The sequence below is a fragment of the Coenobita brevimanus genome, chromosome 96, assembly GCF_032717465.1.
Source record: "Coenobita brevimanus isolate Jiangsu-jjx chromosome 96, ASM3271746v2, whole genome shotgun sequence".
NCBI classification, from domain to species: domain Eukaryota; kingdom Metazoa; phylum Arthropoda; class Malacostraca; order Decapoda; family Coenobitidae; genus Coenobita; species Coenobita brevimanus.
Genome location: NC_137049.1, coordinates 4,643,650 through 4,666,806, shown reverse-complemented (window position 1 = coordinate 4,666,806; position 23,157 = coordinate 4,643,650). Strand labels below are relative to the sequence as shown.

At 40.9% G+C, this 23,157-nt stretch overlaps 1 protein-coding gene across 1 annotated transcript in view; it reads left to right on the top strand.

Annotated features, from left to right (window-relative positions):
* Positions 1–23,157, top strand: part of LOC145413366 (leucine-rich PPR motif-containing protein, mitochondrial-like) — a 57,813-nt gene that overhangs the window by 18,614 nt on the left and 16,042 nt on the right. Inside the window, exons 5-9 of the mRNA XM_080283045.1 lie at positions 10,949–11,153; positions 13,536–13,754; positions 14,202–14,323; positions 14,717–14,839; positions 19,662–19,829. Coding sequence (XP_080139171.1) covers positions 10,949–11,153; positions 13,536–13,754; positions 14,202–14,323; positions 14,717–14,839; positions 19,662–19,829 — 837 coding nt within the window. The remainder of the gene's footprint in view (positions 1–10,948; positions 11,154–13,535; positions 13,755–14,201; positions 14,324–14,716; positions 14,840–19,661; positions 19,830–23,157) is intronic.

Genomic DNA, 23,157 nt, shown 5'->3' with positions numbered 1-23,157 from the left:
GCTATGGGAAAAGTGAAGCATATTAGGCTTCTCGACTTGTCTTTTGCCTGTTGTCTGTAATCGGTAGAAAAAAGTTACCATTCCAGGTTCTACCATTCATACTGCACCTCCCAGTAACAAGCCCATCTTCCTCGTTTTTGACTCTTAACATGTTTATTAGATAATGATTGTATACTTATTTTTTTCCCTTGTCAGTTATTGTTCTATCTATCTATGTATAGCCCGACGCCCTAATCCCGCAAAGGGTGGCCGCAGACAAAACACCTCCAAGTCGCTCTGTCATCCACCATTTGACTACCCTCTCCCCAACTCACTCCCCCCTCCCTCATAAACCTCTCAACTCCATCCCTCCACCTCATCGTCGGTCTACCCCTCCCTTTCCCTCCCTCCACCTCACCTACATACACCCTCTTATAGTCTCACCAATCTAAAACCAAGGTTTGGGTGGGGTCTGGCGCTGGGTGCAGCCATGCCATACTTCCTAAACGAGCGATGAGTAGATTCTGTTATATTTGTAATTAGGCATCACAGATAGGTCCACATGTCAGGACTACATATTATAATTACAAATCATAATAGATAGATAGATAAATAGATAGATAGAGAGACAGATAGAAGCAGGGAGTCAGATGATGAGAAGGTATTGTGTCTGCGAGAATCGAGCAATGCTAAACATGCTTACACACTCTTAACGCAAGGAATGCTTGGTAGGCACATGACAGCACCTAGTGACCATACACACACATACACACATACTCACACACAGGCTGCTAGAACTTTCCATCCACGAGGAACACACGTGACACACCCCTGCTACACCAGAATTTAGGAAAGAGAGCTCAGACGGAGGTTAGCCACAGAACAGGCAGGAGAGAAGGAGACAGGCCTTAGAAGAGACAGGTCACAGTGAGAAGGGCTTGGCAATTTGAGATAGAGAGAGACAGAGAGATAGATAGCGGGACGGGACTCTATACTTACGCTCTGTGTGAGAGACTTGTTAATATTTCCAAGACAAATAAAAATAGTCCCATACTATTCTTTACCTCTCCTGTCACTACATGACAAATGGGAAGCTACTCCAAGATATAAAAACCGCTCATCCACAAATCTAAAATATATATATAACTCAACCACAAAGGAACCTACACAGTCTTTTATGACACAAAGTCATTTATGACATTTGGTGGCAGCGGTGGGATACGAACCTCGTCTACGAATCAACATTGAATTCCTACAAAATATCAAGATTGAAAACAAAAAGAATACTTCTCACAACCAGCTCCTGACAGTATTCTCTCCACCCAGCCCCCTCCGCCTCCCCGATCATCATGCTGATGCAGAGGTGAATAGATCACACGACGCCTTGCAAGTAGTTTAACAAAATATTGATACGATCTTGCAACTTCTACGACAAACCAGCGAATCTACGGACATCGTCTCCGAATTAAAAGCAAATTTCTACAAAAGCAGGCGAGACTCTACAAGATTAGCTTCAGTCTACAGTGAATCCCTACAAAATACAGCCTACAATGCAAATAGTCTACAAGTGTACAAAACAACTCTATAATCTTCACGTGACTTCAAGCAACAACAAGAAGAATATAAAACAAATCAAGTAAAGAAGAGGAAACACCGAATCAACAAGCACACAAGCCCCCACCACTCTCTCCCGCCTATGCTGACCCAGAGGTCAAGTCACGCAGCAAAACACCAAGTCCATATTCACAACTCGTCTTACTCATCCGTCTTCACTCAAGTTACTCATCGCTACTCATTCACTTACCACAGCTACCAGTGTGGGAAGCCGACGTCACCATGTGCTGAGACGACAACACGCCAATCAACCCGTGAAGAACAACGCTATCACCACGTGCAACACCACTCACACCATTTCCTCCACGGTAAAAATTAGTGAGTTACATAGTTACTTCATTTATACAATGCACAGTGATAGACAATAAGCTTCTGCACAAACATATAAAACGTGCTGTATAGTTACAGCTTAAATACACATACTTACTTCAGTTATCTGCATAACTCAAACACTAAATAATCACCAACAATAAATATTCTACACTGTATATATTCATTCATTTATTATAACATTTATTTACTACCAACGAGTGTTACCATTTATACCTACATAAAATACGTGTTGCATACATACAGCTGTACATTATTACATCTAAAAAGTAATAAAGAAAATATACCATCACAGTTACTCAGTGAGCAATTAAAAGAACTGTATTTAACATTTATTAATTAAAGCTACCTAGTGGAAACAGATAAATTAAGTTACAAGGTAAACTAGAAAAAAAAAAAAAAAATGGCCAACACAAATGACGTTAGCAAGAGTGAACATCTTCAACACAATCGTGAAGACAATGATTTCCACACAGTGCTGACACACATATTACTCACGATAGGTACAAGTGAACAACAAGTCAGTGTATATAGTTAATACTGTATATATGTATATATTTTTTATATAAAATAACAAAATATGGGACTACCGGGTATATAATATCATTTTCAGTAATATCTGTGCAATATAAACTAAACTTTAAAAAAGTATCCCAAGGAAATTAGCCAGTAATTATGCAGCCATGAACAACATGGAAAAAGCATACACAAGCGAAGAAAAACAAACTATAGAAAATCAATACATACAAAAAAAAAAAAGAAAAAGAAGGAAAGAAAGAAAAGTAAAACAGAAAAGAGAGAAATAGAGTAAGATCACATAACAAACAAATGAAAATAAGTGTAAGTGTTACTACATATGTCAAAATACCACATAAACTACAAACAAAAAAGCAAATTGTTGTCTCCACAAACAAGTGGCATGGCACATCATCACTATCATCGACCGCAGCATATGTTAGGACTGCAATTATTACAATTATGTAACTCCATATTATAATTATGTAATGACAAACGATTACATTATGTTACACTTGCTACAATTATGTAACTACAAACAATATGTACCAATTTATGTGACAGTTGCATTAACAAGATGTAACTTTTATGTAACTTTAACTACAATTGTGTAACTACAAACAATACTACAAACAATATGTACCATTTCTGTGACAGTTGCGTTAACAAGATGTAACTTTTATGTAACTTTAACTACAATAATGCAACTACAAACGATATGTAACAATTATGTAATGACAAACAATTGCATTATGTTACACTTTGCCAATTAACAGTTGCATTAACAAGATGTAACTTTTATGTAACTTTAACTACAATTATAAGGCCAAGACACTTATATAAGGCCAACACAATTATGCATTAACACAATATAAGTCATACAATTATAGCACAATTCTGTATTACCAGTATCATCATACAAGTTAGGTGAAATATTAGACATTACTAAAGCGATAACTCTGTGTAATGTATAACCTAGCAGTATTACCATTGCACAATTATATGCGCACGTCTGTTGTACATGCACGTCTTACAGAGTGTTATACAACAACCATTGCATTTATTCAAATATGTATACAACTTGTTTAAAATGTAATATTACTGAATAATCACTATTTACTATAAATATTATATGTATACAATGTTCATACAATTATGTTACTTTTACAATATTATGTATTTCACTTAATTAGCTTTTAAGTTCATTATAATGTGTATATAATATATATTAATATGTTAGGACTATTAACTGTCGATGGTACGCCATTTTCGCGCGGCCGAGCAGATGTCAGGACTACATATTATAATTACAAATCATAATAGATAGATAGATAAATAGATAGATAGAGAGACAGATAGAAGCAGGGAGTCAGATGATGAGAAGGTATTGTGTCTGCGAGAATCGAGCAATGCTAAACATGCTTACACACTCTTAACGCAAGGAATGCTTGATAGGCACACGACAGCGCCTAGTGACCATACACACACATACACACATACTCACACACAGGCTGCTAGAACTTTCCATCCACGAGGAACACACGTGACACACCCCTGCTACACCAGAATTTAGGAAAGAGAGCTCAGACGGAGGTTAGCCACAGAACAGGCAGGAGAGAAGGAGACAGGCCTTAGAAGAGACAGGTCACAGCGAGAAGGGCTTGGCAATTTGAGAGAGAGAGAGACAGAGAGATAGATAGCGGGACGGGACTCTATACCTACGCTCTGTGTGAGAGACTTGTTAATATTTCCAAGACAAATAAAAATAGTCCCATACTATTCTTTACCTCTCCTGTCACTACATGACAAATGGGAAGCTACTCCAAGATATAAAAACCGCTCGTCCACAAATCTAAATACAATATAAACGTAAGTGTTCTAGCATATCAAAGGAAGGTAAACTTGTAATGCATATGGCTCTTGTACGTCAATAAAGAAACGTGGCATACATATTTTACAGTGTTGCTGAAAAAAATGTAGTTACTTTTACCGACTTTCACGGTAGTTGGGTAAGTAATGTAACAATTACGTTTATAATATAATTTGAAGGAATCAGTAGAACATACGCTATTTTCTTAATAGAAATAAATAAGTTAAAACACTCACGAGCGGCAACATCCAGGCCCATACTGGGAATTGACCCATTAGAGGGAGATTTAAGCTTCTGTCACGTGCTTCCACTGTTCACTTTGTTATAAATATAACTTAAATTATATTTATAACTTAAATTAGTTTGTCTTTACACACACACACATACACAAACACACACACACAGAAGTGGGTGCAGTCATGTCAGGCCAGGTGGCGAGATGTGAGCGGACGAACTCTAACGGTGTCAGGTCAGCCACTAGCCAATCAGAGTATAGGAAACAAGGCAGCGCTGTACGCCGGGAAATCCCCGGCTGGTCTCCACCCAAACCTTGGTTTTAGATTGGTGAGACTATAGTCAATCTTTCATTCTCCATTCTCTCCACATGTCCAAAGCACCTCAGTGTATTTCTCCTAATCTTCTCAACCACATCCACATCCACCCCACAACGTTCCTTCACTTCTTCATTCGTCAACCTGTCCCTCCATGTCACCCCACATGCTCCTCTCAAGTAACTCATTTCCACTGCTCTCACTCTTGACTTGTTCCCCTCTTGCAAGGTCCATGCCTCGCTTCCATACGTCAGGGTAGGGATCACAATACTATCATGCAGTGTCTTCTTAACTTCCATACTCACCTCCCTATTTCTCATCACTGCTTTCAGTGACCAACAACCTTCCTTCCCTGCTGTACCCTTTCACACACTTCATCCCCCAATGTTCCATCATTACTCATCACACTACCCAAGTACTTGAATGCACTCACATTCTCCATATCCTCACCATCCAACCTCACTATACATTTTGTGACTTCATTCCTCTCAAGCACCATAACTTTACTCTTGTTTACATTAACTTTCAGATTCCTCTTCCTACACACTGTCCCAAATTCATTCACTAAACCTTGCAACTCCCATTCATCTTCACTCAACAATACTGTACCATCAGCAAACAGCAGCACCGGAATCTTCCAAATCTCACCCTCATTCATTAGAGCCACCCCCACATCCACTGCCCTACCTTGCAACTCCTTTACAACTCCATCCATGTATATATTAAACAACCATGGAGACATCACACAACCCTGTTTCAGTCCCACACTGAGATCAAAGAGCTCACTCAGCTCACCATCCATTCGCACCTTAGCCTTTGCTCCTTCGTACATACTCTTCACAGCACTCAACAGTTTCCCCTCCACTCCATGTATTCTTAATACCTTCCACATACCTTGCCAAATCTCTTCTGTCATAAGCTTTCTCCAAGTCCATGAAGGCAGCATACACTTTCTTTCCCCTCTCTAGATACATCTCCACTAAACATCTTAGAACAAATATCTGATCTACTGTACACACCCTTTTCCCTTTCTAAATCCCCCTTGTTTTTCTCCAACTAGCACCTCTGTCATATGCCTAACCCTATCAATGAGTATTCTGCCATATATTTTTCCAGTCACACTAAGAAGGCAAATACCCCTATGGTTACCACATACTTCTCTCTCCCCTTTTCCTTTGTATAAAGGAACAATTATACCTGATTTCCAGTCCTCTGGAACCCTTCCCTCTTCCCAAGCCAATCTAGACAGCTTCCATATCCACTCCACAACAATCTCACCCCCATACTTCAGCATTTCACCACACACTTCACCAATTCCTGGGGCCTTTCCCATCTTGATCTTCTGCATTGCTTCCACTACTTTCGCCCTACTGATCGCTTCCTCCCTCCACTCGTCTCTTCTTCTCCCAGCCATTCCCCAACCACTTATACTCGCACTACTCTCACTCTGTACATTCAACAAACCCTCAAAGTGCTCCTTCCATCTCCTCAGTTTCTCTCTCTTCTCCACCAACAATCTATTATTCCTATCTTTCACCCCCCTGCTATTTTCCCTTTCACATTGCCTTACTTTCTTTACCTCCTTCGAAAACAGTTTCATACTCTTCCTTCATTTCACACTCAGATTCTTCCCAAATTCTTCATCCACTTTTTTCTTACTCTCCATCACCAGTCTCTTCACCTCCCTTCTCCTGCTCACATATACTTCTCTCTTCTCTCTCTCATCTTCTCCCCTACCTCTACTCGCTTGCCATTCTCTATATGCCTTCTTCTTTTGTTCCACAGCTTGTTTCACATCATCATTCCACCATGCTGTCCCTTGCACACCCTTGCATCTCCTCCTCACTCCACAAACTACCTCACACGCTGCGTCTATCTCTTCCGTGAATATCTTACATACGTCTTCCACTCCTTCCATCTGCTCTAACTCATACCTTCCCAATCTTTCCTCCACTATGCTCTTATACTCTGCCATTTTCTCACTACCTTGCAACTTCTTCACTCTTCTCACAGGAGCTGTTTCCTCCTGTCTTCCCTTTTGTCTTTTCAACCATTTTCTTTGCAGCTTTACCTTTGCCATTGCTAAGTGATGGTCCGAGACTCCATGCCCCCACCCTCTCCACACTCTTGCATCCAACACTTGTCTTCTCATTCGCTCATCCACACACACATAGTCTATTATTGCCTTTCATTCCACAAGTTCACCATCCATCCTCCTCATTACTCTCCATGTATACCTGTGGATCAAACTTATGCTGAAAGTAGGTGTTGGCTATTGCCAACCCCTTACCAGCACAGATGTCCACCAAAGCACTACCATTCCCATCTACTTCAGGTGGCACACCCTACTGACCAACCACTCCATCCACTCGTACATTCCCAACTTTGCCATTCATGTCTCCAATCAAAAGCACTCTCTCTATCTATCTATCTATCTATTGCCAGACGCCTCAGTCCCGTTTGGGGTGGCCATAAACAAATCGCCTCCAAGTCGCCCTGTCCCCCACCATTTCACTCCCCTGCTCCCAACTCACACCCCCCTTTCTCATATACCTCTCCACCCCATCCCTCCATCTCATCCTCGGCCTCCCCCTCCCTCTTTCCCCCTCCACCTCACTCACATACACTCTCTTCGTCAGTCTTTCACCCTCCATCCTCTCGACATGGCCAAACCACCTCAGTATGTTCCTCATAATGCTTCCTATCACATCCACATCAACACCACAACGCTCCTTTATATCCTCATTCATCAGCCTGTCTCTCCATGTGACTCCACAGGCTCCTCTTAAATAACTCATTTCCACGGCTCTCACTCTTGACTTGTGTCCTTCCAACAACGTCCAAGCTTCACTTCCGTACGTTAGAGTTGGTATCACAATACCGTCATGTAGTAACTTTTTCACTTCCATGCTCACTTCCCTGTTTCTTATCACTGCTTTCAAAGAACCAGCAACCTTTCTTCCCTGCTGTACCCTTTCAAGCACTTCACCCTCCAAACCTCCATCCTTACTGATCACACTACCCAAGTACTTAAACGTACTCACATTTTCCAATTCCTCATCATCCAACCTCGCTGTACATTCACTGACTTCACCTCTCTCAAAGACCATCACTTTACTCTTCCCTACATTCACCTTTAGATTCCGTTTCCTACACACTCTCCCAAACTCATCCACCAAGCCTTGCAGCTCCCCTTCGTCTTCACTCAACAACACAGTATCATCTGCAAACAACAGCACAGGGAGTTTCCAAACACTATCCTCTCTCACCAGGGCCACTCCAACATCCACTACCCTACCTTGTACCTCTTTTATTACCCCATCCATGTACAGATTGAACAACCATGGAGACATGACACATCCCTGTTTCAACCCAACTTTCAAAGAGAAAAATTCACTTAGTTCACCATCCACACGCACTGCAGCCTTCGCACCATCGTACATACTCTTCACAGCATTCAACAACTTCCCATCTACTCCATATATTCTTAACACTTTCCACAATCCTTATCTATCCACCCTGTCATATGCTTTCTCCAAATCCATGAAAGCCGCATACAACTTCTTTCCCTTCTCTAGAAACTTTTCCACTAAAGATCTGAGAATGAATATCTGATCTACACAACCTTTTCCCTTCCTAAAGCCTCCCTGTTCTTCTCCAACTAATTCCTCTGTTCTTTCTCTAACTCTGTCAATAAGTATCCTACCATACACTTTTCCTATTATACTAAGAAGACAAATGCCCCTATGATTACCACACACTTCTTTTTCCCCTTTTCCTTTGTACAAGGGAATAATTATACCTGACTTCCAATCCTCCGGGACTCTACCTTCCTCCCAGGCCAATCTGCACATCTTCCACATCCATTCTACTACTATCTCTCCCCCATGCTTCAGCATATCACCACACACTCCATCAATTCCTGGGGCTTTCCCTGATTTAATTTTCTTCATTGCTTCCACAACTTCTATCCTACTGATTTCTTCCTGTCTTCTCACCTCCCTCCTTCTCCCAGCCATTCCCCAGCCACTTATACTCGCATTACTTCCATCCTCCACGTTCAACAATTCCTTAAAGTGTTCTCTCCATCTGCTCACTTTTTCTCCCTTCTCCACTAGTAATCTACCATTTTTATCTTTCACTCCCCTGCTAACTTCACTTCCACCCTGTCTTACTCTTTTCACCTCTCTCCAGAACATTTTCTTACAGTCCCTCCACTTTACACTCAAATTCCTTCCAAATTCCTCATCCACACTCTTCTTACTCTCTCTTACTAATCTTTTCACCTCTCTCTTTCTTTCTACATATAACTCTCTCTTCCGCCTCTCAACCTCTTCCACGCCCCTATTCCTCATCCATTCATTGTATGCTTTCTTCTTTTGTGCCACAGCCTGTTTCACCTCTTCAGTCCACCACGCTGTTCCTTGGACCCCCCTCCGTCTTCTCTTCCTTCCACACACCACATCACATGCTGCACATATTTCTTCTGTAAATATTCTACACACACCTTCCACGTCCCCCATCTGCTCCAATTCATATTTTCCCAATCGTTCCTCCACTTCTCTCTTATACTCTGCCTTTTTCTCATCCTCTTGTAACCTTTCCACTCTCCTTGCAACTACTCCTTCCTCTCGTCTTTCCCTTCTTCTGTTCCTCCATCTTACTTGGACTTTAATTCTGGCCACCACCAAGTAGTGGTCAGAAAGTCCACTCCCCCAACCTCTATAAACTCTTGCATCCAATATACATCTTCGCATCCTTTCATCCACACACACATAATCAATCATTGCCTTCTTTTCATTCAGTTCACCACCCACCCTTCTCATCACTCGCCATGTATACCTGTGGATCATTTTATGCCTGAAGAGGGTATTGGCTATCACCAACCCCCTCCCAGCACAAATGTCCTCTAACGCACTGCCATTCTCATCTATCTCAGCAGGCACACCCCACTCACCAACTATTCCATCCACCTTCACATTCCCAACTTTACCATTCATATTACCAATCAAAAACACTCTCTCATTCCTTCCAAACTTTTCCATGCACACTTCTACATTTGTCCAGAACTCTTCTCTCACTCTTCTAGCACGATCTTGCGTTGGTGCATACACACACACAATCGCCCACATTTGTATTCCAACTTTCAACTTTACCCACACAATCCTTGATCCAACTGATCCATACTGTCTTATGCTCCTCTTCCATCTTTTACTCACAACTATACAAACTCCTTCCTTTGCCCTCTCATTCTCACCTACTCCTGCACATATACCCCATCCATACTCCCATTCTCTCACACTTTCTCCTCTCCATTTTGTTTCAGTTATTTCACATACATCCACTTTCGCATCCTCAAGCACCTGGACAATCTCTCTCTCTTTCACCTCATCATTCGCTCCCCTTACATTCCACGTTCCAATTGCAATGTCCTTTGTCCGGTCCTTGGTCGTCAACGTTTGGTCAGTCCTTGTCCGAGGCTTATTGTTTGTTTTTTTAGTTAGTTGTTTTCCAGGGAGGGGCACTAACCCTCCGCCAACCCTTTTAGTCGCCTTTTACGACAAGCAGGGATACTGGGGGAGTATTCTTGAAAAACCCCCCTACCCCCAGGGTGCTCTGAAATTTGTCCATACATGCTTCTACACTCGCCCAAAACTCATCTTTCACTCTTGCCACTCAGTCGTCTGTCGGCGCATATGCATTGTAGAACTTCATATTTCTTTCTCTTCTTTTTTATCTCCTTATTCAGCAAATGTCTAGCAGTAGCAGGAAATTAGAATATGGTGCTAGTCACAAAAAAAGTGTGATGGAAAGGTTGCAGGGTAAAAGTATTGACATATTCTGCCATTGAGCCATGGAAAATCATGTATCCTGCAAAAGGATGAAAATCACCTGTTTACAAGGTGAATGGACTGTAAACATTATGGACACATGCCAGAATATTGTGCAGAAAGGGTTATTACCACATCTTCCGCCTGCAGCCTCAGACAAGTACTGTGGTGCAGTATTTTCAACTGGAACAAATTGAACATTATATTTTATTAAAAGTTTGTTGCCTAACATTCATTTCTGTCTTCTACTCCTGCAGGATCTTGAGATTATAGTTGAGGTGTGTAGTAAGCTGGCAGAAGAGGGGATCACTCAGTATGGTCTTTATGTGGCCTTAGAGTGTGCCTTGCGTGAGAAACGTGAAGAACCAGCATGGGTGTTCCTGCATGCACTGAAGCAAAGTGGGCGGGTGCTGAGGGAGCACTATGTCTGGCCTCTCCTTGCTGGTGCCACCAGTGCTCAGCGTAAGATCATCAGTTTCTGTTAAGGCACGGGGGCTTTATCAACTTTTTCTTACATATATGCCTGGAAACAGAGGAAGCACAAGCATCCACATCATTTATGGTATTATTTAGAATAACTTTATGGGATTTTCTTATGATTAAAAGAATAATTCATTTATATGTAAAGACTGTAATTGTAGCATTTCATATGAGGTCCACTGCAGGACCATGGCCTCTCTGTTGTCTTTCTTATGGTAATTAGCAGGCCTGCACGTCTAAAACTACCAAAACCTCACTGATCATCAGTCACCAGATATTCTGATATGTTCCTTACTTTCTCATTAGTTATTCAGAATGTCTCCTACAGCACTAGATAGACTTATCCCACAGTACCTACTGTACTGTACTTTCTTCAGTCACCATTACTCTTCATCCAGTCATTTGGTATAACTCCACTCATTCAAACTTCTTGGAATATTTTTCGTGAACATTTCATTTCACTTGCATCAATACAGTTAATCATATCCATAAAGTATATAATGTACGTCATTAAACACCTGCTGCCCTCCAGCATTCTTCACTTCGGTCATTGTCATACTCTCAGGTACCACATTCCTTCTTTGTGCACTGCAAAATTCAGTTGTTTGCCCACACTCCAATGTCATCATTCCCATTCATCAGCTTTTTTTAATACTTTCAATTCAATTCTTGTTTTCAGGTCATTTGTTAGTAGCCTCCTACTCTCATCTCTAACATTTTCATATTTTGTTAGCACAATCATTCCTACATTTTGGCACCTCTTTCTAGTATAGTTTCCTTTAAGTGTAGTTTTTCATTTTCATTCCCAAATTACAGTAGTATTTTTTTTTTCTATAAACTGTATCAATAATTTGACATGCTTCTTATTTTCATTACTGTACTGGGTATACAGTAATCCCTCCTTCTGTCATTAGAACTTCTCTCTTTCATCCATCCCAACCACTTCTCTGTCTATTTTTCCATTGCCCATTCAGCCTTATCCCAGCAAACTGTACCTTTCTTACTAGTCAGTACCCTTACAACACCACACAGCTTGAGCATTCCTTGCCTAACACTGCTTGTATGCAGTCCAAAATTTTTTCCATATCCATTTACTCCCAGTTCACTGACTCTACTTCTGTACAGTATTATCTTTTGCTCATAACCATCCACCATTGCTTTTGTTTCCCAATGTCACCTTCAGTCTTGCAGTCAGAGTACTTCTCTTACCCCACATTCTCCATCCTGCTGTCAGTTTCATCTCGTATATTTCATTCACTCGGCCAGATACACCTCTCTGCCATTTTCCACTGCCCTCTTATCAACTCTCCCAAGCTTTTTACACTCTGCAGGCACATAATCAAGCAGGCCCTTGCCAGTCTTCTCTCCAGTCTTTTGATTGAGCGTGTGCACACATGTGCTCACATTATGTTGGAAACAGTAAAGAAAATTTGTGCAATATTTTTCATCATCAGCAAAAACTGCGCACTCACTCACATTAAGCTGTTTCCTGTGCTTCCCTTCCTTCAGTCTTTTGGGAGAAACTTTCTGCTTTCCAAGTGTCTAGATATATGGAGAGAGAGAGAGAGAGAGAGAGAGAGAGAGAGAGAGAGAGAGAATGACCTTTCAGTCGAGGGGGCATGGAAGGCCCCAGCAAAGCTGAGTGTGGGAATGGTTGAACAAAGCTTGTCACAGTGTAATGATCTTTGTATTGCTCAAGCACTGTCATGTGAGTGGTTTCCTCCTGGGGTGGCAATGGAAAACCACTTCTAATTTTCACTTTCATCAAATTCTGCTTGCCTTTCAGATGAATGTAACAGCCACTTGTACAAATTTTTCATTTTTTCCCTTGAAAAACATTGAAATAAATAATAATTTTGCCTAGGTTGCTCTGAGTGACTTTAGATCATGTAGATGCATTAACCTGGTATCATATACCACATGGATTTATATTTTTTTTGTTTGAAAAATGAATTACTAATGCTTTATCAGGCTTTGGCTGCCATCCATTGTCATTTTTCCATGGCATTCCAAAACATTTCATAATTTACTCTACAGGTCCATTGTCAGTTTTCGCATTCAGGTCTCCCATCACAAACACTACACTGTAATACGAGGGCATTTGTCCTACCACGCTGTCCAGTTATTCTCAAAATCTGTCCTTTTCTTCCACACCTTTCATTACAAGATGCATACACAGTGAGTGGTACCACTTTCTAAAAGAAAACGGAATCTATAGGACACTACAGTTTTGACAGTGGTCAAAGATATGAAACTGTATTATTGCTTTGAACTCGGTATATTAGAAAGACCTCAGTAATCTTTTGCATTAAAATTTAGATCTGCTGCTCTAGCTAATATTATAAAATAATAATTTTATTCCAGAGATATTGATGGTTGTGAAAGGGATGTTGGACCTTGATGTGAAACCTGGCATAGAAACACTGAAAGACTATATTCTACCTGGATTACTGTCAGGTTCTACTGCTCCAAGCATGGTGTCTCAACAGCTGCAGCATGTGGGACTCCCAGAGCAAGTCACTGCCACTCCTATCCTCCTCACACTCATACGCAAGAATGCTTTTGATTGTGCTGCCAAGTTTGGTACGTGCTGAATGTATGTAGATATTAGTGTACATATGTACTTGTGTAAATGCTTGCAGTTGCAGGCAGTGCCATACTTGTACTCTGACATCCTTTATTTTGGCCTCTGTACTGTATAATCTAGCTCACTCTTATGCCATTTTTGGCTCCACCAAAATGATGTCTTATAATTTCCCTAATAAAATGAAAAATGTTTTATTAGCATACAGTAAAGCCTTAATATATTGAATGCATTGATATTATGATAAGGGTATTTGATGCAATATAAGGTTGAAATCTCTAATACATTTGCTTACTAAAAGGTATGTTAGTATATATTTCTTTAATATCCATATCTAACATGGATTTTTTTTTTCATTATGAGGATATCATTAGTGATTTGTGCAGTCTGTGTTATGCATTCCTCTGTTATGCCATTGTAAATGTTGGCATTTGCTATATATGCAGTTGCTGAGGCTAAGGTGAACTTATCCCTTCGTGACCTTGTACCCACTCTGGCATCATCCTGGCCAAGCAGACCTCGGGCTGTCACTGCTTTGTTGGCAGTTCTGATTAAGAAACATGCTCAGGTACTGTGTTGTTACTTCTTATTCTGGATCAGTCCTAGCCTGAGGTAGATATGTACCACACGTGTAGTTATAGTTCAACTTCATATACAAGTATGTTAAATTTTGTAGGGTCATTGCTACATGCTTTCAACAAAGGCTTCTGTATAGAGGCAGTGCCATAGCTTGTCAGACATAGTAAAGTTTTGCAGGAAAGTTCTTCAGTTCTGACAAGACTCAGGTTATCAGAATAAACACAGAAGTTACTGGCAGGCTCTTTGATTCAATTACTGAAATAGTGATTGCAGGAATACAGTAATATATTATAGTGTTATAATGTATACTGAAGGTAAAAGTAAGACTCTGCAAACATACCAGAAGTGGTAGATAAAGCTAAACAATGGTTGGTATTGACAGAGGCAACAGCAGGTTAACAGTAAGGAAAGCAATGGAGAGGAGGACTGGGGGGGACAGTTTGTGCTTGACCTAGCATCCACCAGACAGAGCATCGGTGCCCACCAGATTCAGCCACTGTTTGAGGTAGGTATTTTATGTTACATTGTTAGAGGAAAAGTAGGTTGTTCTGTTGTTCAAGTCCCTGGGTAACGTTCATGGAATTACCATAGCTTTTTTTTATTTATTTATTTATTTATTTTTTTGGCCAGTATCACCTGCACTACAAGGAGTCTTCCTCAGCCTGAATGGAATAATGGGCAGGAACCAGAATGTAATATAAAAATAATTATTCACATTGAATGGATCTCTGCAAACTGAATGAGTTGATAATAACCAGAATTAAAAAAAAAGAGTCATCATACAGCAAAGGCTGCAAGATTTGACTGCAAAAGGCATTGGGAGCCATTTGACAAAGAACAGATGTGACAGAACTAACTCCAAGTTGCTTTGATATGCCCACATGCATGCATGCAGGCAGGCAAGCAGGCACACCTTCATGCACACACACCTGCACAGTCAGTACGTATAAGGTGAGAGTGACCAGTTGTTCATCCTTGAGTGGCATCACTTGTGCAATAGTCCTCAGCTGCCCCTTGGATATGGACCGATAAGGACCACATCTGGTAGAATGCATAACTCAGTTGACCACTGGGTATCTCCTTGTTGGCTATATGGCTACCACTCAACATACAGTATGAAAAGGTTTTCTGGATTACAGGAGACTACTGTATTTACTGTAGCTTGCACTCAATGTAGAGACTCCTGAAGGTAGTAGTATATCAAGTGAGTGAATGGTGGGTGCCTCCACCTACCCCACCAGTTACTTTTTTTTTTTTTTTTTTTTTTTTTAGTGGGGAACAACAGCACCATCTATTTGGGTAGTCCTTTGGCAAGTAAAACCTGATTAATATCATTATCAGCATCAGATCAAAATCAGATAAACCTAATGGACTATATTCATCAAAGGTGAACTCTAAACTCAGAGAAGTGTGTTAATGGAAACATTAAGTGGCAAAGGCACTGAAGGGAGGGGATGACGGAGACATTATCTAAAAGAAGATTTGATGTGTTGTTTACATGAAGTAAGGTGGAGAAGCTTCAGCCAGATATATAATAGGGAAGTCTGCCATATGTTACATTCTTCTGGAGCAGTAAGGAGACTGGAGTGAATGGATGGGGATAATGATTATTGAACTCATGGTGGATAAGGTGTTGGAGGTGAGCAGAGTGAGTGATTATGTTAGTTGTGAAGATCTTGGTTATTAGCCACATCTTCATTGCTGTATCAGGATGTACCCCCCAGGCTTGGCTGTGTAAGGAGGTGGGGGATAATGATTTGTTACGTGTGGTGTCAGAATTAGGTAAGAAAGAGGTTGTGGTGTTGAGTTGTAGATTTGATATATAGGTGGATAAACTCATGGGTATGAGGAAGTGCATGGTGTGTTGGGCTGTGATATGGCACAAGATCAAAGAACTTTAGTTGTGTGTTGCTTACAAGATAAAGATTTCTTCACTTTCTGTAAAATGAGATTGCCCAGTTACCCTACAGGCTATAAACATTGGCTGAATTATCCTGTGGTTTGCAACATGAGTTGTAACTGTGCTAAATAAGCAGACTGCTATTTTCCTCTTCTCCTGAGATGATCATCTAGAAGACTATCTTTCTCATGAGTGATTATCACTGGTACAGTAATTCCCCATTTACTATCAGAATATAACTGTCATAAAACCCAATACAGGTCTTCCTCATTATTGAGAGGGGTCACATTATACAATTCTTACACAGCCACTCATATGGTATGTTAATGTACTTTTAATGGTTAAAAGTGCTTTACCTTTATACATGTTCCACCCTGTGCCTGGCGCATCTCCACTGAATGCTTCTTCAGTTACAGGCACTAAGAATATTGTTATAAAAAAAATGGGAGCAAGATGCATAGATGGAAATGAGCTGAGTCAAAAGCAGGCGACCCGCTCATTATGTTACATAATACAGTACAAAGGAGACAGACTGGTGCCACCTGCATGCATATTTACTTAATCATTTAAGGAGCTACAGGAACTAAGAATGGTTTGTTATATATTAAAAGTGAGAGTGAGGTATGTAGATGGATATGAGCAGAATAGAATGCAGGTGAATAGCTACATAAGTTACGTAACACAGAGGAGAGAAACTGGTGTTGCCTGCAAGCATATTTATGTTAACATTTTACCATTGTCCACAGAAGGAGCTACAGGCACTAAGACTATTCAGTTATTTATTAAAAGTGAGGGTGAGATGCATAGATGGATATGAGTAGAACTGAAAGCACGTGACTAGCTACGGTCATGCCTCGGTATGTGATGGGTTATGTCAAGTGAAAACTTGTCATATAGCAATTTATTGTGTACCAAGGTCAATATAACATAGGTTCAATGGGGATATATTGGAGGTCAAGGTCCACTTAACCTAAAATTTCAAAATAGCTTACCTTTTTAGGCTTGACCTCAGCACCCTTCAGTAGCTCTACATTTTTCAGTTTGGTTCATCCTTACCAGACATGATTTCAGAGTCACAAATTTCAGTATTTTACACACAAGAAGTTATCACTCCACTTAATATCACACACTACACTATTCACTATGCACCTACACTGTTATTTGATTGCAGCAGTGGTGTTTCAGTGGCCTCGCATGCATGAAACGGAATGAAAAGGAGACGATCACACTGCCTGTAAACACTGGGCGGCCCTCTTAACTCAAACATCTAACTGTCAGCTTGTGTGGGAGGCATCGCGTATGCATGGGATTGTGATACGTGGCTACCACAACTATTGTATAAGTGAATTTCGTCATTGTTATCGCAAACTGGGCGTAACATTTAGTTCATTATTCTGTTGATTTACTGCGTACCAAACCGACATATGCTGAGGTCTGACTGTGTGTGACTTACTTAGCACAAAATGAGAAGCTGGAACTTCCCGCATGCATATTTACGTAAACATGATAAAGTATTATTGTCCACACAAGGAGCTACAGACTTGCACATACTTGCCAACACAAAGATAAGCAATCTGAGCCCCTGCAAAAGCTCTGGTACAGCAGCAAAAACACAAACTCCGTGACAAACTTAATGCTCACCAACACTGGATGGCTTACACTCTGTGAATGAGGTGGGACGGACAGTGGCCTTTGCTTTGGTGGGCATCATCAGTGGTGAGAATGTTGTGGGGAATAGCAGGTGTTTTGAAAAGTTTGGTTTCATTGTGTGCTGTTGGCTAATGCAGTAAAAATGGTATTGTTTTAACTCAGCTTTTTTTTTTTTTTTTTTTTTCCCCCCCCATCAGATAATGATGTATGTCAGTTAATATAGTGTTGGATAATTGGGGGATTATTGTGTGAGAATAAATGACCTACCTTCCATCTGCTGCTACCTGGAGCTGCTTCTTTCAGTTGGCTGTGTCCTGTGGTGACCATCTTTCCCACCCAAGTTATGTACAGAAGAATAAGATGAAGTACCTTAGAGCAGCCCAACACAAGATGCTGGAATGGTAGACATATAGGACTGCCAACCTGCTTTATTATGTGATTACTTTCTAGGTATACCTCCACCTCAGCAGAACCATGTGACTGAGGTTCATATTCCTGTTGACCCAAGTTTAGGTAAAGAGGTTCTTATCAGAGATGTGTGTTGCTTTGTTTCAGTAGGTCATGCCAGTGGCTGACCCACAGGTGACAGTTTTTTCCTGTGACATGCGAAAGTACTAAGTTACTCTGGAACTGCATCACATATCCCCAGAGAATATAAAAGAAATGAGATTCTTGAAGTACCCGAGAATGTAGATGGCTAGATGTCAATAAAGAAGTCAGCCATAATTGTATTCCTTTTTCCCATCTTTCTGACTGCAGTTCATACCATAATGATGGGAAGGAGAGAAATGAGGGGAGGCTGTAATGTCAAGCACTATGCACCCATAGAGGGTGCTGTAAAGACACCTCTGTGTGTGTGCCAGGATCACGTGAGCTTCTTATTATTTTAACAGTTAATAACTTCCTCAACAGAGGATAAAATGGTTAGCTAGAATGGTCATGTCGTGAGTTCTTGCATGATTCCTCAGGTGTCTGATGTGGCAAGTTTTAGGATAACATTCCATTTATTGGCTAAATGGATGTTGTGCCTGCTGAAGCTGTGTAATCATGCTGTGCTTAGATGATGCTCTCTGTACTGTACTCTGTATTGCGTTAGTAGAAAAAATCAGTGTTGCTAAAATTATATACCAAATTTTTTTCCTCAGTCTGTTTTAGAAGTTCCCCACCTGACCCTTCTTGCCTCCCATGGTCTCCTGTATGTTGGTTAGGAGCTTTTGTTTGCCTAAATGGAGATGCTGGCTTCTGATTTAGAGTATGTACTTAGCTACTCTTAAAAAATCTAAAGAAACTTTGTGTAAGGTATCCTGAATTTTCCTGAAAATGATTTGTGGTGATGTAAGCTCATATTTCACCTCAATTTCCTGGAGCTGGAATGTTCCATTATTTGAATATGAACATGGTGTGAACTTGGAGTGAGGGATCACGTTTGGCAAACACATATTGAGTTCCTCAGATGCATTGATGGCTACCCACAAGTGTAACCTTGGTGACCCCCCACAAGTGGTGTAAAATAGGTTGTCTGCTGTGCAGTCAGTTATTCCATGGGTTCCCAACAGAGTTTTTGGTTGCACAAAATCTGTGGTTGCTAATTGTGAAACAAGTATTGAATGAATACCAGTTCATTATAAAGAACTTAAAGCTATCAAGGGCTGTTGATGGTTGCAGTCCAGGAAAGGTAATATTAGTCTTGAACTTTGCAACTAGCCTGATAGTGTCCCTGCATTTTTAGTCATTTGGTAATCTTGCAGGTCATACATAGATTCTTATCATATTTCAGGAGCTGAAGAGAAATGAAATTGGTATTTCTGAATACTCTGTGGAGCTACTTTTGGCACGATCCAATCTTGGCATCCAGGAAGCAATCAAGAGGAGTGCCAGCCTTATTGTTGATCCCACTCTTGGTCACCCACCCCTGGAAAAGGATAGCAACTTACTTCCACATCCAGTTAGTAACCCAAGGTTTTGTAATAGAAATATTTATAATGAATCAAATTATGTAATACTGTGTCTGATAGATATTTATGGACAAGGCAAGAAAAAGAAGTCTATAGATCACCCATATAAGTGACTTAGCCACAGGCCTCCACACTTCTGATGAAGCAATAAGGGACTGGATGATGAATGGATGGAATTTTATGAATTACCATAAAATTAGTTAATATGTGTTGCATTTAATGTCTACAAAAGCTTAAATACAGCACAAACCAACTGATGTGTGTGAGAGTTTTGAAATTCAAATTCATTAATAAAGCAAAACATATGTTTTGAAATTGCTAGAATTTCATTAAACTTGCAAAATTTTTAAAAAAGAAAAAAGTATTAGACCCTTTAAAATATTGCCGAAACTGTAAAAAAGAAAAAAAAGGAAAAGACTGTACTCTCTGACACTAGATATTAAACTTTCTTGTTAAACAGAAACATGTATTGGTAGTGTATGATGTGATGGTGAATTTGGTGACCATATATTGGTTACTGGTAACTTGTTACTTACCGTATCTCTTCCCCATTTTCATTATTTAACTGATGCTTAATTGGCATTTGTTCAGTGTTCCAGTTAATGCTTTATCATGTCTGGGTGATGAGTTGAAAAAGTTCTGGTTCCTGATTCTCAATAACAATTTATTACCGGGGAATTACTGGCAGGCAACAGCTGATTTCAGTCCAGGTTAGCCAAGACCAAGGTTAAGCTCATAGAAAGGACTTACACTACTGTATTTATATTTAGGGATCACTCAGCAAAATTAATGTATCTTGGCACTGGGAAATTTTTGGTGTGGTTATGATGTGGATAATGTGGGGGAGTAGACTGTAGCACCAGTTGAGCAGGGCAGTACTCCCAAGGTGGATGGAAAGCTGATGACAGGGAGAGCTGGAGCTCCCATTTTATCAGCCCTCGGGACTAGTTCCTGACCATCCCCCTTTGCTGAACTTTTTCAGTGTCTCAGTAACACAGAGAGTAGGCCAGCGTGCTCTCCAATACAAGTTTCTCTAACTGTCAACACCATATTACTGTACATGCACAATAGACACTACACTTCCTTTTTCAAAAAAAAAAAAAAAAAAAAAAAAAATCATGGCAGCTCAACACGAGGCCTCGGAGTCCCTAGGGGGGGACCATAAATGCCCCCCCCTTCCGCCCCTCTCCCAGTGACGACTCGAGCTACCTGGAACCACTGTCTGACTCTCTTCTTCATTTCTGCAACATTTGCGGCCTTTCCTCTAACTTTTGCACTGTTGAGCACCAGCTCTCCTTCTCTAAACCTCACCTTCTTTTTCTAACTGAGACTCAGCTGTCAGAGGCAACTGACAGCAAACCCTTTTCTGTATCCTCCTACTTTCTCTATACTCATTTCAAAGCCAAAGGTGGCTGTTGTGTATATATATGCAACGACTTATCTTGCTCTCGTGTTCCTGAACTTTATTCTTCTGAATTCTCTACACTCTGGCTTTGGCTTTCCTGTCATTCTCTGACTAAATATATCTGTGCTGTTTACTTATCTCCTGATTCTACTGACTATCAAAAATTCTTTGACTATCTTACTTCTACGATGGAACACATTCTATCCATTTCTCCTTTCTCTGAAATCTCCATTCTAGGAGATTTCAGTGTTCACCATCACCTTTGGCTCTCCTCTCCTTTCACTGATCCACCTGGTGAACAAGCCTACACATTTTCTATCCTTAATGACCTAGAGCAGCTTGTACAGCACTCTGCCCGTATCCCTGACTGCCTTGGAGAGAGCTCCAACATACCCTGACCTCTTCCTTACAACCAATCCTTCTGCTTACACTGTTAATCTTTTCTCTCCGTTGGGCTCCACTGATCACAACCTTGTCACCTTAACCTGTCCTATCACTCTGGTATGGCCTGTGGACTCTCCAAAGAAACGTCGTCTGTGGCACTTTGGAGCTGCGGATTGGGAGGCCCTCAGGCAGTACTTCTTTGATTTTCCCTGGAATGATTATTGCTTCCATGGCCGGGAGCCATCTGAGTGTGCCTTGTGCATTACAGAGGTTATTCTCTCGGGCATGGAAGCATACATTCCTTTCTCATGTCCTTTGACTAATGCAAGAAAGCCTGGTTTAATCACTCTTGTTCTAATGCTGTCCACAACAAGGAGAGGGCCTATAAAAGGTACCAGAGCCAATCCACCCCTGAATCGCATCTTTTATGTGTTTCTGCCCGGAATCGTGCTAAGTTTATTCTTCGCTCTGCTAAAAATAATTTCACCCATACTAAATGCTCTCAAGTCTCCAACTCGAATTCTTCCCGCTCCTTCTGGCACCTTGCCAAAAACCTTTCTAACAACTTTACCTCATCATTCTTCCCTCCCCTTTTCTACTCTGATGGCTCTGTAGCTATTTCTTTTACTGATAAAGTAGATCTCTATGCGCAGACTCTCTCCTCCAATTCCACCTTAGACAATTCTGGTGCAGTTCCTCCATCACTTCCCCCCTCTAACTTCCTCATGGCTGACACAAAAATTTCTTCAGCTGATGTATTTTCTGCCATCACTGGCCTCAATACTAATAAGGCATATGGGCCTGATGGAGTCCCTCCTGTTGTTCTCAAGAATTGTGCTTCTGGGCTTACACCCAGTGTAGGCAAACTCTTTCGCCTTTGTCTGTCAACTTGTACCTTTCCTTCTTGCTTGAAATTAGCTCTCATTCAGCCAGTCCCAAAGAAGGGTGACCATTCCCAACCCTGTAACTATCGTCCAATTGCTTTAACATCCTGTATCTCAAAAGTTTTCGAATCGGTTCATAATAGAAAAATTTTAAAGCATCTTTCCTATCACAACCTTCTCTCTGATCGTCAGTATGGATTCCATTAGGGATGCTCCACTGGCAGTCTTCTCACCTACCTTTCAGACTCCTGGTCATCCTCCTTTTGGGACTTTGGCTAAAGCTTTGCCATTGCACTTGACATCTCAAAGGCTTTCGATCGAGTCAGGCATAAATCTTTAATTTCCAAACTGCCCTCTTACGGTTTCTGTCCTTTTATCTCTGCCTTCATCTCTAGCTTCCTTTCTGGTCGTTCAATAGCCGCTGTTGTAGACAGCCATCATTCTCCTCCAAGATCTATCAACAGTGGTGTTTCTCAGGGCTCTGTCCTATCACCAACTCTCTTCCTTTTATTCATCAATGACCTTCTAAGCTGTACATCTAACCCTATCCACTCATATGCTGATGACTCCACCCTTCATGTTTCCATTCGGTTTCCGCAACGTCTGTCTCAGCAGTTACTTCAACAAACAAGGGATGAGGCTATG